The following is a 17,383-nucleotide window of genomic DNA, read 5'->3' on the forward strand; positions in this document are numbered from 1 at the left end:
AACATTAAAAATGCCTCCAATACTCTTGCACAACCTTTATTTTAATAACCAATAACAGGTCTAGAGTAAAGACTAGCCTCCAAAGGCTCGGTGTCAATTAATGGGTAGAGCCAGCCACAGAATCTAGTCTAACCACTTCAGACCCTGTTCAGACTGCAATATGCACTATGTGAATTGTGAAGACCAGGGGTCTGTGTTTACAGACTACATTAGCACATACACCCTTCTGCTCAGAACCAGCACCGACAGAATTTTCAGTAAACTTTCAATAAAATTCCATTTTAACATCTATTTATTTATTTTCTATAACCACCATTCCAATACTTAAGGTTTGATTGCTGTAAAATAGATCAATAGGTACAGACTACTAGTACAGAATAATAAAATGTAAAGTTTAAAAGTAAAATTTCACCCTGAAGATAAGGTGTTCGGGTTATGATGAAAGCATTAAAGATATCAAAAGATACAACTAAATCTTGTTTTGTATTGTGATGTGTACAGTATGCAAGCCATGGCTCTACAGCTACATAAATGTATGGCATAATTTCCCATTTTTATTGGATCCAGAAGACTGGTAAGTACTATTATTTAAAAAAAAGGTATATAGGCCTATATTAGGGTGTGTTTATGCTTCGATTGCGACGACAGAATCAGCGTTTCCAAACGTCAATTCAAAACGGCGATCGTAAACGTGGTTCTGGTAGTGCCGCTTATGCTTAACTTATCAGATCACAATCTCCAGCTGGCTTCGCATCTTAATTTTCATTGAGAAGGAAAGCGCCTTTTTCGAACGTTTTTTATCCCCCAAGTGTTGTTATTACATGGAGATAACATGGAGCACTGCGACTGTATTTGCCAGCGGATTTTCATCTCACCGGAAGCATGTACCAAATGACGTCATTTTAACACGTTTACGATCGTGGTTCTGTTTATCTTCCCCAGAAAGCCTGATTCTGGTCAAACGACGTTTACAAACGCATCTTTTTGTGAGTTTACTAGCGGCGTTTTGAAACAGCGTTTACATGTAAATGAAAGTAAGCATGGACGCAACCATGTTTTGGACTAATCACGTTTGGAAATGCTGATTTTGGCCTGAAAAGTGGAAGCATAAACACGGCCTAAATCATGGAATATTATCTGAGAAAGGGTGTACGTGTACGTATTTTCTGGAATGTGAACTGCATGAATGATCTCATGAAATCTGTTATTACTGGTACTTGTATTTGGACTCAATTCTTAATAATTCAGCCAAAACTCTGGGATTTTTACTTTAATTAAAACCAACCTAATCTCCGGGAGAACTTCCACTCCATAGTATAAATATGATTATCATATCGTTTAGTGTCTATTGTAAATATTTATTTATCTACATGTATGTCATACATGTATTGTCATACTATATATATTTGTATATTCATTTATTTCTTTTACTGTTAAATTGACTCGAGTTGAAATGAAAATAAACCAAACTGAACTGAACTATTAATTTTTTTTTTGGTTGGAGAGTGTGCCATTTACACTTTTTTTTTACCATGTTCACAAAAGTTCAGCGAACCTCTCCCATCGTCACACAAAACAAAGCACACAGAGCAATTTTTCACACGTGAACAGCATGACCAGATGTTTTATTTTTAACAAATCTTAGCCACAGGAGGTAAATTTTCCTGGAAAATGTCAAAATATTGGATATTTCATTGACAGAAAGTCAGCAATTGCTCTTGGCATTCTCCTTTGAATGTCAATAGCGATAGCATTGTGGCCCCGAACATGTAGGACTTGTGAGGAAACATACAGGGTCATATACCAGTCCTATTTCCATGAATGTCGTACAATAATAATAGTAAAAGTAATCACAATTGAATACTTTTGTGCAACATAGCCTTATAGAGATTAGAAATGGGGAACAACCCCCACAAACATTCATTGTACTATCTCCCTTTTCTCTTTCCCCATTTTTATTTTGCCCTTTTATCATCATCTTTTTATATTTTTTTGCAACTTTCATGTAATTATCCTTGTTTCTTATCTTTTTTTTTACTTTCTACTGTACCCTATCTCTCTCTCTCTCTTGTACCCCTGCCCTGTTCTTCCTAGTCTGCAGGCACAGACCCTCATTGGAACTTTGATCAACAAGTGTGCCTCCACGCAAAGACTAGCACATACAAAACTTGCTGTTCCAATACTGAGCGAGAGAGCCTTCAGTACACAAGGCATGAGTAGGCTGCACATTCAGACCCCTATTTGGAGTGAAAGGTTTGCCCAGCAGACTATGTTCTTCCTTTCCTTTCGAACCCCATTTATATGGCCTCTCCCCTTCTCTCTCCCCCTCCAATCTCTACCCCTTCCCCACAACCCCTCCTATCCTCTCTACGCCCCATCCTCCCTACCCCCCCCTTGCCTCCCCCTTTCCAAATCAAGTGTAGCATACACTAATGGGATTCAAATTGAAACTGGATAAAAACCACTTCAACTGCACAAGTCAAGGGTGAAAAAAAAGGTTTAGACCACAAGAGGAAATAAAAGAATAGGGTCTACATGTACTTAAAAAATTCAGAAACAAAATAATTGGAAAACAAAGTGAAAAAAGTTTTAAATGCAGTGGCCTCTGTGGGACCCCTCATGAACTTGCTGAACTTTTCAGAAAACACTGACTCATTATCGATGCTGCCCCACTATTTCATACTACAGTATTCTGTGGTATTGGGAAACACTATTGCAGTAAGGTAATCAGTAGTTTAATACAAGGCCTACATGTATATTATGACATTTGTCTCTGTACTTTATAAAGAGACCAAGTTAAGTGGTTGGTTGGGCCCGAGTGCAAATAATGCATGATGAAGGCTTGCCCTACACTCATCCACAAAATAAATCCTTAATGATTTTTTTTAACTTATGTTTTGCTTTTAAGTCAGTGTACCTTTATTATCGTTATTCATCTGTTTGTTTACTTGTCATTTTAGCTTGATGATTAAGTCAGTGTACCTTTCTTATCGTTATTCATCTGTTTGTTTACTTGTCATTTTAGCTTGATGATTATTTTTGTAGTACAATACTAAGGCCTCATAATTATGCCAAAGTTATATCTTTGCTATATTTATATATGTATACAAAGTTATATCTTTGCTATATTTATATATGTGTATGTATATATATATATATATGGTGTCATGGGGCCCTGTGGGATACAAATGGTAACATGTGATATTGGACTCCCAACTGGGAGATGCTATTTCAAATTGAACATTGTGGACATAAAATCTACATTGTACACAGGGTAAACTAGTATGCTCTTCACACCGCATTTCCTTAACCCCACACTATCCTTAACTTTGGACTATCCTTAACCCCATAGTATCGTTTTTTGGATTCACACGGTCTTTCTTATAAACCCCATCTCTATCTGCCTTGCCGGGGTTAATGCCGTAACCCCGGACTATCCCACAGCTCATGAATATTGATGATTTTACCACACAGAGCGTGATCAACATGCAATTTCGACTTCTGTGATTGGCTATTGCTTAGCCCCACTTTTCCTTAGCCCAGTTTCGTTTCACACTACATCTCTTAGCACCGCAATTGTAGTGCTAGCACCACAATAAGCTGGCTAACCCTGCTTTTTTGCAGGGCCAGATAGTACCATACTATTTACAGATCTAGCCCACGAAGTGGGCTAAGCTTAACCCCGGGAAATTTGTGGGGCTAAGGCCCCCTTAGGCCCACCAATTTCCCGGGGTTAAGGAATAAAAGTACAGTGTGAAAAGCATGTTTTAATGTAATTTTTCCATATAATGTTTTATTAAATGTAATTTTCCATAAACTATCTCACATTTTCCCATCAATGTTTGCTGGGCGGCAGGCCCCGCATCTACAAATCAATAAGAAACAAAATGGGGGCTGGGGGGGGTTACATTTAATGCTTTACGATTTCAAATTTCAACACAGACAAATTATCCATAGGCCTATAGGCTAAGTTGATCAGGCCCATAAACACAAAGCATAGCAATGATCATAAAACATTTCTCTACGAATGATTGCATTGACTACAATGTACAATCAATCATGGAAAAAGAAGCGTAGTACGATTACTCGCTAACCTTTGTGTTAGAGGCCTTCTACATGTACCTCTGTATTAAAGTACTAAGAATAGCATCTTCAGGTGAATGACCGCAAAAGTGCAGAGAAGAATTCTTGACCGAATGGACAAATACTTCCATTTGGCATAGACGTGTTTGAAAGTGATTCATCAAAACGATCAAAGATACAATAGTACAAGTCACGCTCCATCACACCCATCCACAATACACTTTCTCGACTTTCTGTATCTCTCAACCCTTTCCTGTTCTTGCTGGGTTCATTCACACTATAATGGGGGTACACTATGTGCACTAAATATTTTTGTCGATTTATTTAACCAGCAATATTATTGAAAGAATTTCAAGCAAAACTTAAGAATCAAAGCATTGATTAAGCTTGAAAATGAAAGTTGACTTTAACGAAAACCTTTAAAGGGAAATGAAAACAAAGAAGTTTTCAATTACTGTATGTATCTAGGCCTACGTGCAGAAATTGGAAGTTGAATGGATTCATTGAATGAAAATCACACAAATACATAATTACAAAACAAAATACCAAAATAGGTCAAGTAAAATAACAATCATTACACAAAGCCACAAACTCAAGTGATTGAAAGTGAAAATGTACAAGAAATGTATAGATTAGATTTGCTCAAAAGTCAACATTTACTACTTGTGGGTCTACATGTACCTGGTCAACACATGTTTTGGGCAATGTAAATGGGCCTTTGGGACAATACTGCCCACCTTCTTTGACAGCAGCTAGATGTATCAACTTCAAGAGGTATAGATGTCAAACCATTGGGCCTAATCCTTTGCAAGAATCCCTTTCAATAGAACCACATTGACTCCAATAGTTTAACTGCTCTTTCAAATTGATTTGCTTGGATCCCTACCCCCTTGCACACAATAGGCGATTATTGATTAGGCCCATTTCAAACAAAAGGTGAAATAGACCTAGCCAACCAACCCACCTACACCATGATCGATAGTAGCGGAAGTATTTATTCTTCATAAGTTTCAGACTTTAATTCAGAGATGCATGTAGGTGGGTCTGTGGGATACAATATTCCTTTTATAATTTGCCATTAAATGTTTTGTCCTTGGTATTAAAATCAATATGTATTGAAAGCAAACGTAGACCAAATACTAGTCTGCTGGGCAAACCCTTCACTCGAAATAAGGGTCTGAATGTGCAGCCTGCTCATGCCTTGTGTACTGAAGGCCGTATTGGAACAGCAAGTTTTGTATGTGCTAGTCTTTGCGTGGAGGCACACTTGTTGATCAAAGTTCCAATGAGGGTCTGTGTCTGCAGACTAACCAAATACATGGAAGCCCATGACCAAATGTTATGCAGATTTAACTTTCTGTATTTAAATTTGAAAAAATTCCAATATTAATTATTAAAAAGTAAATTCCAATCCCTATGTCAATAAATTTATCAAGAGGAGGGCCAAGAATTACAAATGGTCCATTTTTATAAAACCTATATTGTTAAAGATAAATTCCAGTTTTGGTAACAATCTCAAAATGACTTTTTACAGAATCTAATATAATGACCACTCAAGTGTCTGTTTGTATGAATAAAAAATATGTGCCAAAGGATTCTGGGAGAAATTGTGTAATTGCTGAGAAATAAGCAAAATAAGCGCGGATTCGGTCACTTCCGTCGGGTCTTTATTTCAGCAATAATAATACACTGTCCCACGTGTGCCTATCTGTGTTGGTAATCTTAAGTGTGAACGTTTTTCAGCGTAGATTTCAAAATTTCACAAAGTTCAGTTTATGTAACTGTACCAGAGCTAGATACTCGATTATATTCTGACAATTAAGCCTGGTTTTACAGACTTTCTCATGAAATCAGCGTTTACTGCAACTACTGGCATTTCTCTTTAATCAGACCTACATGTATATTACAATAACTTTGAGCATAACACAATGTGATAATTATCTGTGGCATACTATAAAGCCATGGTTGTACAGTATGCCGGTTACAAATCGGTGCAAGTCACTTTTCCCCCAATAAAAGTTAAAATGAACATTGGAGTGTTTCTAGGCCTAATGCTGTGCATGATGATACACCGCCGCACTAGTCTTTCTCAAATCACAACATCTCAAAGATGACGCCAGAGTTAAAAATCACGAAATCCATTGGAAACTATCGTTCAGAAATCGCACAGCTGTCCTTATACTCCCTTGCCAGCTTGAAGAAAGTGATTGCAATCACACATATTCCTGAATTAGTCTAACATTTCAGACCAAGCTTACTTACACATAGATGTAAGGCTAACACATACTGTAAAGGTCTCTTTTTGAAAATCATCGCAATATCTTAGCTTGGAGTTGGTCTCTTCTGTTTTTACTATATATATTTGGTAGTAGATCTCTCCAACTTGATGCTGAAAAACTGCCGAGAACCATTAGACAGTTGAGTAGTCTAGACCCTTGAATAGTTTTCACAATTCGCTTAATGCATTTGGAATGAAGAGTCTGAATTAGTGAGACTAGATTCATGATGTTAGTCTAGTCTTCACTCTAGACCCATTATTGGTTGAAGTATCAAATATGAGTCTGTGTTTGCAGACTAGGTTTTGATTTGGGGGGGGGCATTTCTCTATTATTTCAACATTTTTTTTAGGTTTTCTATTCTCATTCCTGCTTTCTCGGGCATATTAAAACAAATTGTTGTTTTGTTTTTTTTAAATGAGCAACAAAGTCTGGATATTGCACTAAAATAAAGCTAGCATCTGATTAAAAGGTCTACCTAATGAGGAATGATCCCTACATTGCTAAGACTCTGTGATCCCCACGGTGACGACTTGTCGCCACTATGATGTCGCAATAATCAAGACAAGTCTATTTGACAAATCATTGCAGGCTCGTCGGGCAGGCATTCATCACGATAGTCGTCAAGAAAGGCAACAAATTAGTATTTACTTCTAGAATCTTTTCATTCATTACAGGATTAAAGGGGAAGTTCACACTTCACACTGAAGAAAAGTTTGTTGTAAAAACAGAAAAGAAATCATATAAAATATTGAAGGCATGAAGAAATCCATCAAAGATTAAGTTATTAGAATTTGAAGTTTGGGATTGTGATACGTCATAAGCGAGCAGTTGCCCCATGTTAACATAAAATGCTAAATTTTCAATTTTTGAATGGGTTGTTATAACTTTTTTTTTTGGAATGGGTGTGAAATGAATTGTCTAAGGTATTGAAAAAAAAATTAATTTTATGCGAAAATGACATTTCATTGATTTTTTTCCATAAGTATGATAAATGTAAGAAAGCTGCATATGACATCACAAATTAAATAAGTAAAATTCTAATAACAATTTCTGCTATTTTGACCACAATCTTCTTGTCCCTGGGGTGAACTTTAGAGGATAGAGTAGGCCTACAGAATGTTTGTTAATGTGGGCTATTTTGTGATTTACAGACAGGAGCTAATTTTTAGACCTTCCCAAAGCTGGAGAAAAAACAACATGAAATTGAATCTTAAGCAGGGGAAGGAAATCCTAAGGATCAACTATTCAAAACTGAGCAAGTGTTTTGAGAGTTCCTACAGTAGATTTATCAAACTAATAGTTGCCAGTGCTTGACGCGTTTGATGCAATACATCCTCCCAAGGGTTCTATGGAGTAGCCGAAAGTAGCTTACCTAGTTTCTCTCGATACTTCTCAATTTCTCTTTATGGAAATGAATAGGAAATGATTTCCCCCGCCTTGGACTCCTACGCTAGCTACTCAGTCAATATGAACTTGAAACCCCCAACTCATAGCCTTGGACTACACTTGATGTAATGCATCCAATCCATAGACCTACACGTAGTCCTACTTTAAAGGTATTGTTTAACTTTGTGAGAAGCCGATTTAAAAAATTCTCAAACCAAAATGAAACATGTGTACAAGTGCATGTATTAGAACTAATAAACCCTGAAAACAACCATTATTGAGAATGAAAAGCGAAAACTACAAGGTGAACCCGATTTTGTAAATAGGCGTCTTATAGACACCTAAATAGTACACATAAGTGTATGGGATGAAATTAAGACGGTGTTTCCGGTCACTTTATATTTCCATTTTTGAAGCACTAAATAATTATTTTTTTCTGGGCTTCATTTTTGTAACATATCAAAGACACAGGTGATAAGCTTGACCTTCTAACTCAGATTTTTTTAAAGTCGAACCAATGTTAACCAATCACTTTAATATGCATGTTATGTGTGTACATTATAGGCCTACATACAGGGCCTACATGTGCATGGCATACGTAGTAGGTATGCCCAAGGAGCTGTACATATGCCCCTCCCCCACCCACAAACGTGTACATTGTGTACCCTTACCAAGTTTATGCAGAGGGCCAACGGCCAAGTTTATGGCCAATACTACATTACATGATCATGCCGATACTCATTGCATGCTTAAATACTCAACGTAAAAGCAAATGCACCAAATAAGCTGCAAACAAAGATGCTAATCCTCTAGTCATCCCAAAGGCATTGGCTAACATTGATCCGACTTTTTAAAAATCTGAGCTGCAAGGTCCAACTTGTCGCCTGTGTCTGTGATATGTTACAAAAATGAAGCCCAGAGCGAATCGCATCCGAAAATCATTTAGTGCTTCAAAAAACTGAAATACAATGTCACTGGAAACACCATCTTAATTTCATCACGTACATGTACTCAATGTGTTCTGTTATTATCAACACGATAGAAATTACACAAAATCTTTGATTATAACGGTATCAAAAGCATTTCTTTCGATTTTTTGGGGGGGTTCAGAGTTTTTAAGTTGATAGAAAGGCATCCATGTACATATTAATATCTCCCCTTTTATTTTTGTATTTTGTCTATAACATTAAATTAGGCCTTCAAGTTGGGTCAAGAAAATAGTTAGCAAAAGTTCTACCTCGGGTGTCAGAATTTCAGTCAGGGCATGGACCTACTAGTAAAGCCAATGGTCAGGGGCAGGACCATATACATGTATTTCCACCCTGTAGTCTGAAAAATTGGATTAACTCTCAAGAGCTTTTTTAAAAATAACTTGTTAAATACATTACGCAACCTGCAGCACTGCTAAGAATATTAAGCGAAAAGTAAATAGGCCTTTACTTGTTCTAGGAAAAGTAAATGTTTCTATAAGATATCATTCTCTGAGTGATGCTAAGAAATCATTCACTCTTTAAAGATTAATTATGCTATTGCTGTGAACATGAGAATCCAACAGTCCTTTGCAGCACAAAACAGTCATGACTACTGTAAAGCTTCCAAGTTGAATGACCAGCTTAGCGCTATAAATGGCACAGTTAGCTTTCGAAAGCTTTTCCTTTTCAGCAAACAGGGAAAAAAATCCCAACTCAAGAGCTGAGAAGAATGAAAAGAAAGGGGAGTCATGATCATACCAAGCTTGACTGTACTTCCAAATCTATCCATTGTTTGCTTGCCCCTTCTGTGGCATGTTTAACTCTCAATGGATTACATAGTCTAATCCCTGTTTGTATCAATACATTCACTTCCCCCACTCAAACACCTACCCATTGATAAGGTTCAACGCTTGTTTAAACTGCAACAATAAACTAAATATCTGAAGAGGATAATCTCAACTCTTTCATGTGCAGGACAAATTGGAGTTCTCCCTCTTGGCTACACGAAGTAGGCATACATGTATGTACATGAATTTGATATTCCTGTACAGATACGAAGGATGAAACTTTTTGTCACCTTTCTAATGATGTAATAGTATGGCAATAAGGGATATAATATACCAGCCACAAGATCTGCTACCCTCCCTCCCCCACCCAAATCACAAGATTTGTTTGTGCATCTTGGCCTCCAAATAACACTCTTTTATCATGTAGGAGTATTAAAGAGATGTATTTCTTTATTATGACAAAGTTCTTCGAGGGACTTTTAAGTTTTAACCATATAGAAGTCAATAGTGCTTGATACAAATCTGTTGACTGAACCTCTATTAAGTTGGAAATGCCAAGTACAAAAAGTGGAACTCTCGCCACCCAAACGGTCATTACACCAAGTTGTCTTGACAAAAGACTGAAGAACTGTAAAATAACCCAAACTTTTCAACAAAGAAGAAAAGTAGGCAAATTATGCCCCAAAAAACTATTAAATCTATGAAAATGTACAATACATTAATTTTTGCGCATAACTAGAATTTCAAACAGCCAATGACTCCATATTTGTTTGTGAACAATAATGCAACTCGTTAGTAAACTCGTAAAAACAAGGCCATGAATAAAATACATGTACGCTATATAAAAACAAAACCATGCACTTAACGCAAGTAGAAAACATGACATCACAATGAATTTCAAGCAAAAAGCTGCTTAAAAAGCTGGCGCCTCACAAATTATAGAAGCAGTTATTTTTCTGGGATATTAACAATGGAATGCGCTGCCTCACTAACTCACAATACCCTTGCACCTCTACCACAAAACTATTTTTAATGACAAACCTTGCATTGAACTCAACGTTTTTGTGTACAATTTTCCTCACCAGCCATTTAAAGTTCAACCGACTATGAACTCGGTAACCTCTAGAAATTGCATTGTTAAATCGGGTTATGGTGAAAATGGAGATTATGGCTACCAATGATATGGGTTTGTGTGTCAGAGTTTTTTCTGGTTTGATTCTCAATGCATTTGTTTGTTTTTTCCCTGTGAGCAAACAGCTTGGAAACTGGGAAATTGTTCTATCCCATAGAATTCCTATTAAAATGTCATTAGGGATTCACAATCCATGGGGGGGGGGTAAATGCAAAAAGTACATTAATTTTTGATAATAGGGGGGGACTTCCAAAGCCTGGCAATTTCGAAAGCAGAACACTTTATTGAAGACTTTTCATCCTGCTTGCACTGTATTTAACAAACAGTTCCCTGCTCTTTGTATATTGTGCAGGATGAGCAATTTCCTTGCCAATTTTGTTATAAAATGCCTATTAATAAGAAGCACATAGTTCTGCTGTGATAGAGAAAAGTACATTAAAATGCAACCGACTCTTTGTTTGAATGCATAAAATGCGATTCAGTTCAAATTCTATGCATAGAGCTCAATCCACTTTAAAAGGCAGCGAGTGATTATGCTGAATAATAGTGAGGAGCTATTTACAGCAAGGGGCCTACATATACTAAAGACATGTACCACCTGTGCATACACGAAAACTACATGTACAACCAAATTATTTTATTCTTGCACTTCAGATACCAGCAGACTTGTGTCTCAGCATGTCATCTTATTCAATTGCAAGGCTTCAGACACCTGATTGACATTCCTCTTTTTGAAGTGGTGCTTGATAAAAATGTCCAGATAAACAGACATTTCCACCATGGAAATTGTCATACAATGAACTGTACAATGTGCAATTACTACATTCTATGCTTGCAAGAGGTATACTATGGCCAGTACTGGTTTATCCCTGCAGGTTAATTCATGAAAGGAATAACTTGAATACTTTGGTTTCTTCAAAATAAATGACTCTAAGGACCCCAAGGATGTGAAGAAAGCTGAAACAGGGGGGTGTTTCATAAAGCTGTTTGTAAAGTTACGCACAACCTTACAAACGACTGGAAGATGTTCTAAGTCAGCTACATAGGGATATATCATATACACTGTAGCACAAGAAAGGGTGACCAGTCGTTTGTAAAGTCAGTCCTTTGTAGTCATTCGTAGCATACAAACAGCTTTATGAAATGAGCCCCAAGACTGAACAGTCCATTACCAGGAGAGATTTCATGAAAGAAAAAGCAGTTTTCACTAGTACCGTATTTGTTTTAAATACTGAAATGCTTCCATCTGATTGGCCGAGATCAAAAGACCAGCGAAAATCATTGAGTGAGAGGATTCTTCACGCATAAACTCCCCGTTGTAAATATTTCATTCATGAATTCAACGAGTTATAATAGAATTTTGAATGATCCAGTATTCCTTGTTGCTATGTCCCCACAGGACTGGCAATGTCATTAGCAACTTTACAATTTTTGTTCACATGTTCAGGAATGAAAATTGTTTCAATTGACAATGAGAATGAATTAGAATATTTCATATTTCATAATAAAATAAAAAGAAATAGGCCTATATTGAGTGGATGAAGTCATCAGTCTCCATTTGCATGCCCGGTACCGACCAGGGAGGGCATACGTAACTGTCAATTGTGAAATTAAGCAAAAGTTTTGAATGTCATAATTTTCTTATACATCCGATTTTGATGAAATTTTCATTGTTATGCTTGTTGGATTTCTTTTTTATTCAAATCAATGTTTTGTTGGGACGGACTTGTCATTTTAAGGTTTTAAAGTTTTGGTGTCAAAAAGAAACTCACCTTCTGTATGGTAAGCTTTTGGGGTCTCCTCTTGTGGTTCATCACATCAGGAACTTGGCAGCATTCATCCAGATGCATGCTGGGACGAGGCTGCAGTTCATGGAGATCCACAGGAAACGAACAGTGCATAGATGCCATTGGTGCTTGCGGGCTCTTGTTCGAGGTCGAACTCAACGTCGAACGGAGTTCTGACTTCTTCTGTACGTGGGTCGTGAGGCAAAACTGGAAAAGGGAGACAAAATGAGGGGATGCTCTAGGGTGATTTCAACTTGCATTATATAACTAATAGGCGTACAAGTCACAATTCGCCCAACTCACAGCAAGTTTCTAGGCCAGAATAATCAACACGTGTTAGAACTTATATTAAGGGCCACCATACCCCTTCCAAAAAGTTCTATTCTCAAGACAAAGATGGGCAGATTTCTGTGGTACGAGAGGAATCAACTATTTTTAGGCAGTTACTGTACCTGTAGCCTGTGGGCCTACCTTAAGAATGAGAAAGAGCTACATGTATATATTTTCACTGAACACTTAAGAACTTGTGAATAAAGTATGAAACGAAAGATGCATAAATTAAACATGAATACATTTGTCGGCATTATCCTGAAATAAGTCACCTCTCTTCTCGTGTGTGTGCTCTCGTTGTGTACAAAGTCAATGGGAGATGAAAGAAGTCACCGCCACTGACAAAATGAACAGCAGTGAATGGAGTGGCGACTTAAACCAGGATAATGCCCATTTGTCTTTGTTCCACCTGCGCTTTTTTGCACATCAATCCCGGCCCCGCATTCATCTCCATCTAAAAAATTCTTGATTTTGCATCACAATGCAAACACAGTCAGGAACTACACCAAATTGCATCGGCCTGTGTTAATGGCAGATAGATGCTACCCCCCTTCCTTTACATGCCATAACTTAGTCTAATCTATATACCCACGCCACGGCATGCACATCTATGCATCTCCATCAATACATCATGACCGAATGAAAATAGCATAAAAACAGAGTGATACCATCACGCAACTCGGTGACGTGACCGAGATGAGAGAGACATTTTACTTTTTTACTAATTTAGTCAAAGACTCAAACATTAAAAAGATAGCTCAACTTAAAAGACTACTAAAAAAGGAAGCGAAAATTCAACCTCGTAATGTCGACGAAAATGTATAAAAATCTCACAAATGAAGGAAACAAATCGACTTCCTTGCTGAATATAAAGACTTCCACAACGTACAGAGAAGTCAACTTGCCGAAGCTTGCGAAGGAACAGTCAATCCAGCGCAACAAGTTGAAGACGGCAGACGGCGGGCGGCTGCAGTCAAGATGCACAAGGACAAACTTGCTGCATCATTTTCAAAAGCAGCAAAAAAAAAATCCACGCGAATTTCATGTGGTCCCCGGAGGCATGTAAAAGCATCAATCACCACTACACTATGGATCAAATTTAAGCTCACCTGTACGTTTTATAAGAGATGCTACGCTTCATTTGTCTTGAGAAGTTCGAAAAAAAAATCTTTCTTCACAAAACTTGCATTCCAAACCGCATGCAGGGTGCTCGCTGAGTAGCCGGCCGGTGGCGATGTAAACAATTGGCGAGTCTTGCATGCATGCGCTACTATGTACAGTCAACAGTACAGGAGCGCGAGCTCTCAGCTCACGCAAGTTCATTCATTCATTAAAATTTCTCTCGACATGCTTTGCTGGGGTCTTTTTCCGGTGCGCTCATTGGATAACAACGTGATGAATACGCCTACGTCATAATACAACGGCGATACGACCAATCATCGTTCGATGCATAATTGATTGCTTTAATTAGCTGAACACAGTAGATTCTATTTGATTTGCACAAAATCAAAACCAACATGTAGGCCTAACTCTTTTTTTTTATTCACCGAATACTATTAAATACTATTATGAAAAAAATATACTGCATGGATTTTTTTAAAGAAATCCAACAATTATGTTTCTTAATGAATTAATGCTATGAATTTTTTTTTTTATCAAAAGTGCGACATAGATACAAAGGCCATTATATGGTACTGTGCAAGGGGCAACGAAAGCGGTGGGGGCTGGGGTCTTCAGCCTCATCCTCCCACCCTACCCCCCCCCCCCCTCCACATTTTTGTTATTATTATTATTTATTTGGCCATAAAAACATACAAAAATTGTACAATGTAATTACATGAATACAATTTTGAATTGTATTCATGTAATAAAACGTTTACGTTAATGTGCACGAAACCGTGCACATAAACGTAAAAAATGACCATCTGATTGTGTTTTTTGCATGGCCAGCCCCCCCCCACACACACACACTTTCAAAACCAATCCGCTGTCCCTGGTGTGGATCGGGGGGGGGGAGACAGCGGAGGTTACTCTTCCGCTTGTATGGAATTGAATAAAAACTAATGAAGTAGAATTAAACTCGAATAAACATGGAATATTTTGAAATTATCAAGTACAATAAAGTAAGTTAGGCCCATAATTAAACCACACGAATCTCAAATTCCTGATCAGCAAATTGGTATCATAGTTATTTGGCTTACCGCCTACTGGATACTATCACATTTATGACAAGAAAGTGTAAATGAAAGTAACGTTCAAACAGGAAAAATGAATTCATCACGAATGCATTTTAATGTAATCATGATATCGATAACAATATCCGACATCCCACACTACATCATGTACATAGAAATACATATCATACGATTCATAAACGACCCACCATAGCGGCAGAGATATTTTTTAACCTAATATTTCGCCCATTTGATTTAGAATTTGGAAAGCAGGGTCGATTCCAAATACTCATCGTTCGCACATTCAGAACATACTATGTATGTCTATTCAGAATTGTATGAATTTCGTGAATAAAAAAGATCGAATATCTGCGGGGCCCTGTTTTCGCCAAACTTTTAATAATTTTCTACTTCGATAAAAAACGATGTAAATTTAGGGTACAAATTACCATGTTTATACAGGAGGCATTACAAGGTCTTGTATTTGAGAGGACTTTCTGCTTAAAGACAAGTCCACCCAGACAACACAAGCAAATATAAGAAGAGACAAATTAAACAAGCATAACGCTGAAAATTTCATCAAAATCGGATATGAAATAAGAAAGTTATGATATTTTAAAGTTTCGCTTATATAATTTCACAGAATAGTCAATAGTTGTGCACATCCAGGTCGAAATGCAAATGAGGGGACTGATGAGGTCTTCATTCACTGTCTATTTATTTTCAGTGGGATGCTTGTTGAATTTTTCTCTTTATATTCAAATCAAGTTTTTGTTGGGGTGGACTTGTCCTTTAATAAGATGAAGAATGTTTATGATTTAAAGAAGAGTAAGAAGGACTAAAATAATGAGAAATATCAATCTGAACATGATGAATGCAAAAGAGCGTAGAAGAAAAAAATATGTATCAGCGTGCACTTGTTGTTGCATGCTTTCCCTCACAGCATATATGATATAATATAAGATTTCACCCTCGCTTTCTTTTGTCCTCTGGCATCTGATCTACATCTTCACTTTCGAGATTTTCATCAGTTTCCATGGCAACGATGACGTTGCGACATCCAATTCCTATCGGGGAAGCAGTCCCAAAGATAAATCGTAGTCTCAGCGTCAAGCCTGAGTTGTTCATGAATAGACCAGTTCGGAGTTACTTCATGGCAATTTTGATCAAATGACCTGTCATGATAGGCAGATTTCAAAGCAAGATATTACGTAAGCTTGCCTTACATAGCAGGATGAAGAAATTGAATAGACCAGGTGACTAGAATAGCACACAAATGAACACTTAATGAAGGTATTTGTTGCATTCCTACTTTGAATGCATATCTTAGCATGTTGCACAATGTACTTGACAAACTGAAATACCAGTCGTTCGTGGAAGCATTGTTTTTTTTTTTTTGGATGTAAATGAAAACGACAGTTCAAAAGAATATATGAATAATCAAGACATCAAAGTTGGTGCTTGTCTCATTAGATTTTAAAGCACCATGTCACTTTAGTACAAATTACCTTCTTCTGATCATGCGTAGAAAGGAACTACGAACTGGCTCATTAATACCTTGGTCACATTTGCTCTACGGCGGCCGTATACGGCGAGTTGAAAATAGTCGTTTCAACATATTTGTACCAGCTGAATATAGGTGGTTTGAATTAAAATTAACAAAACGGCTGTTTTTTACTCGCCTTACGGCCGCCGTAGATCAAATATGACTAAGGTATTAGAAACTTGTTTCGTTACTATACTTATTATTAATTATTATCTATATTATTTAAAACTGTTCCGATGTCATCGTGATTTTCCCCTTGTTACATTCAAAGCTAAGCTAACCAGCAGAAAGCTGGTATGAATAAATAATCACTTTTAAAAAATCACACGAAAATGATACTAAAACACTATACATAACGGCCAGTTCAAAAAAAGAAAAACAAATTGCTATTCTGGTCTAAAAACTTGTGGAGATCAAATATCAAAAGGAATATATACCATGAGATAATTAGCCTAAGTATTTCCTTCGGAGAATATGCCAACGATGGATCAAGCATCGTACAATTGTGCTTACAGATTTTCAAGCCTTTATATTTGATTTATTAATGTATCATTGGCCAGCTTATCAATTGAATGGTTAATTAATTTCAAATTAGAAAGTTGTTTCCTGAATGGTGCCTCTTGCGAACTTATTTTATTCATTTATTTTGTTTTTGTCCGATGCCGAAGAAGCTAATGCAGGTCTGACAAGTAGGCATTATTAAAAGTGATTTTGAACAGACTAGACCAATAATAAACGATGTACAGACGACACTTATCTGAGAAAGCATTCACCACCCTTGTGGCCTGATCAGCATTAAAAGAAATACAATGTACGAAAAACATAGTAACAGGACATTATGAGATACAGAAAAGAGAAACAAATACAAAGTAAAAATACGAAAATGTGTTACGAGTTACAGATGGCA

General features: G+C 37.0%; 1 protein-coding gene across 1 annotated transcript in view; it reads right to left on the reverse strand.

Annotated features, from left to right (window-relative positions):
• Positions 1–13,590, reverse strand: part of LOC121419770 (protein C-ets-1-like) — a 59,150-nt gene extending 45,560 nt beyond the window's left edge. The window contains exons 1-2 of the mRNA XM_041614223.1: positions 13,556–13,590; positions 12,412–12,633 (exon numbers count right to left, since the gene is read on the reverse strand). Coding sequence (XP_041470157.1) covers positions 12,412–12,549 — 138 coding nt within the window. The 5' untranslated portion in view covers positions 12,550–12,633; positions 13,556–13,590. The remainder of the gene's footprint in view (positions 1–12,411; positions 12,634–13,555) is intronic.
• Positions 13,591–17,383: the final 3,793 nt, after the last annotated feature.

Source organism: Lytechinus variegatus, chromosome 8, assembly GCF_018143015.1.
Source record: "Lytechinus variegatus isolate NC3 chromosome 8, Lvar_3.0, whole genome shotgun sequence".
Taxonomy (NCBI): Eukaryota; Metazoa; Echinodermata; class Echinoidea; order Temnopleuroida; family Toxopneustidae; genus Lytechinus; species Lytechinus variegatus.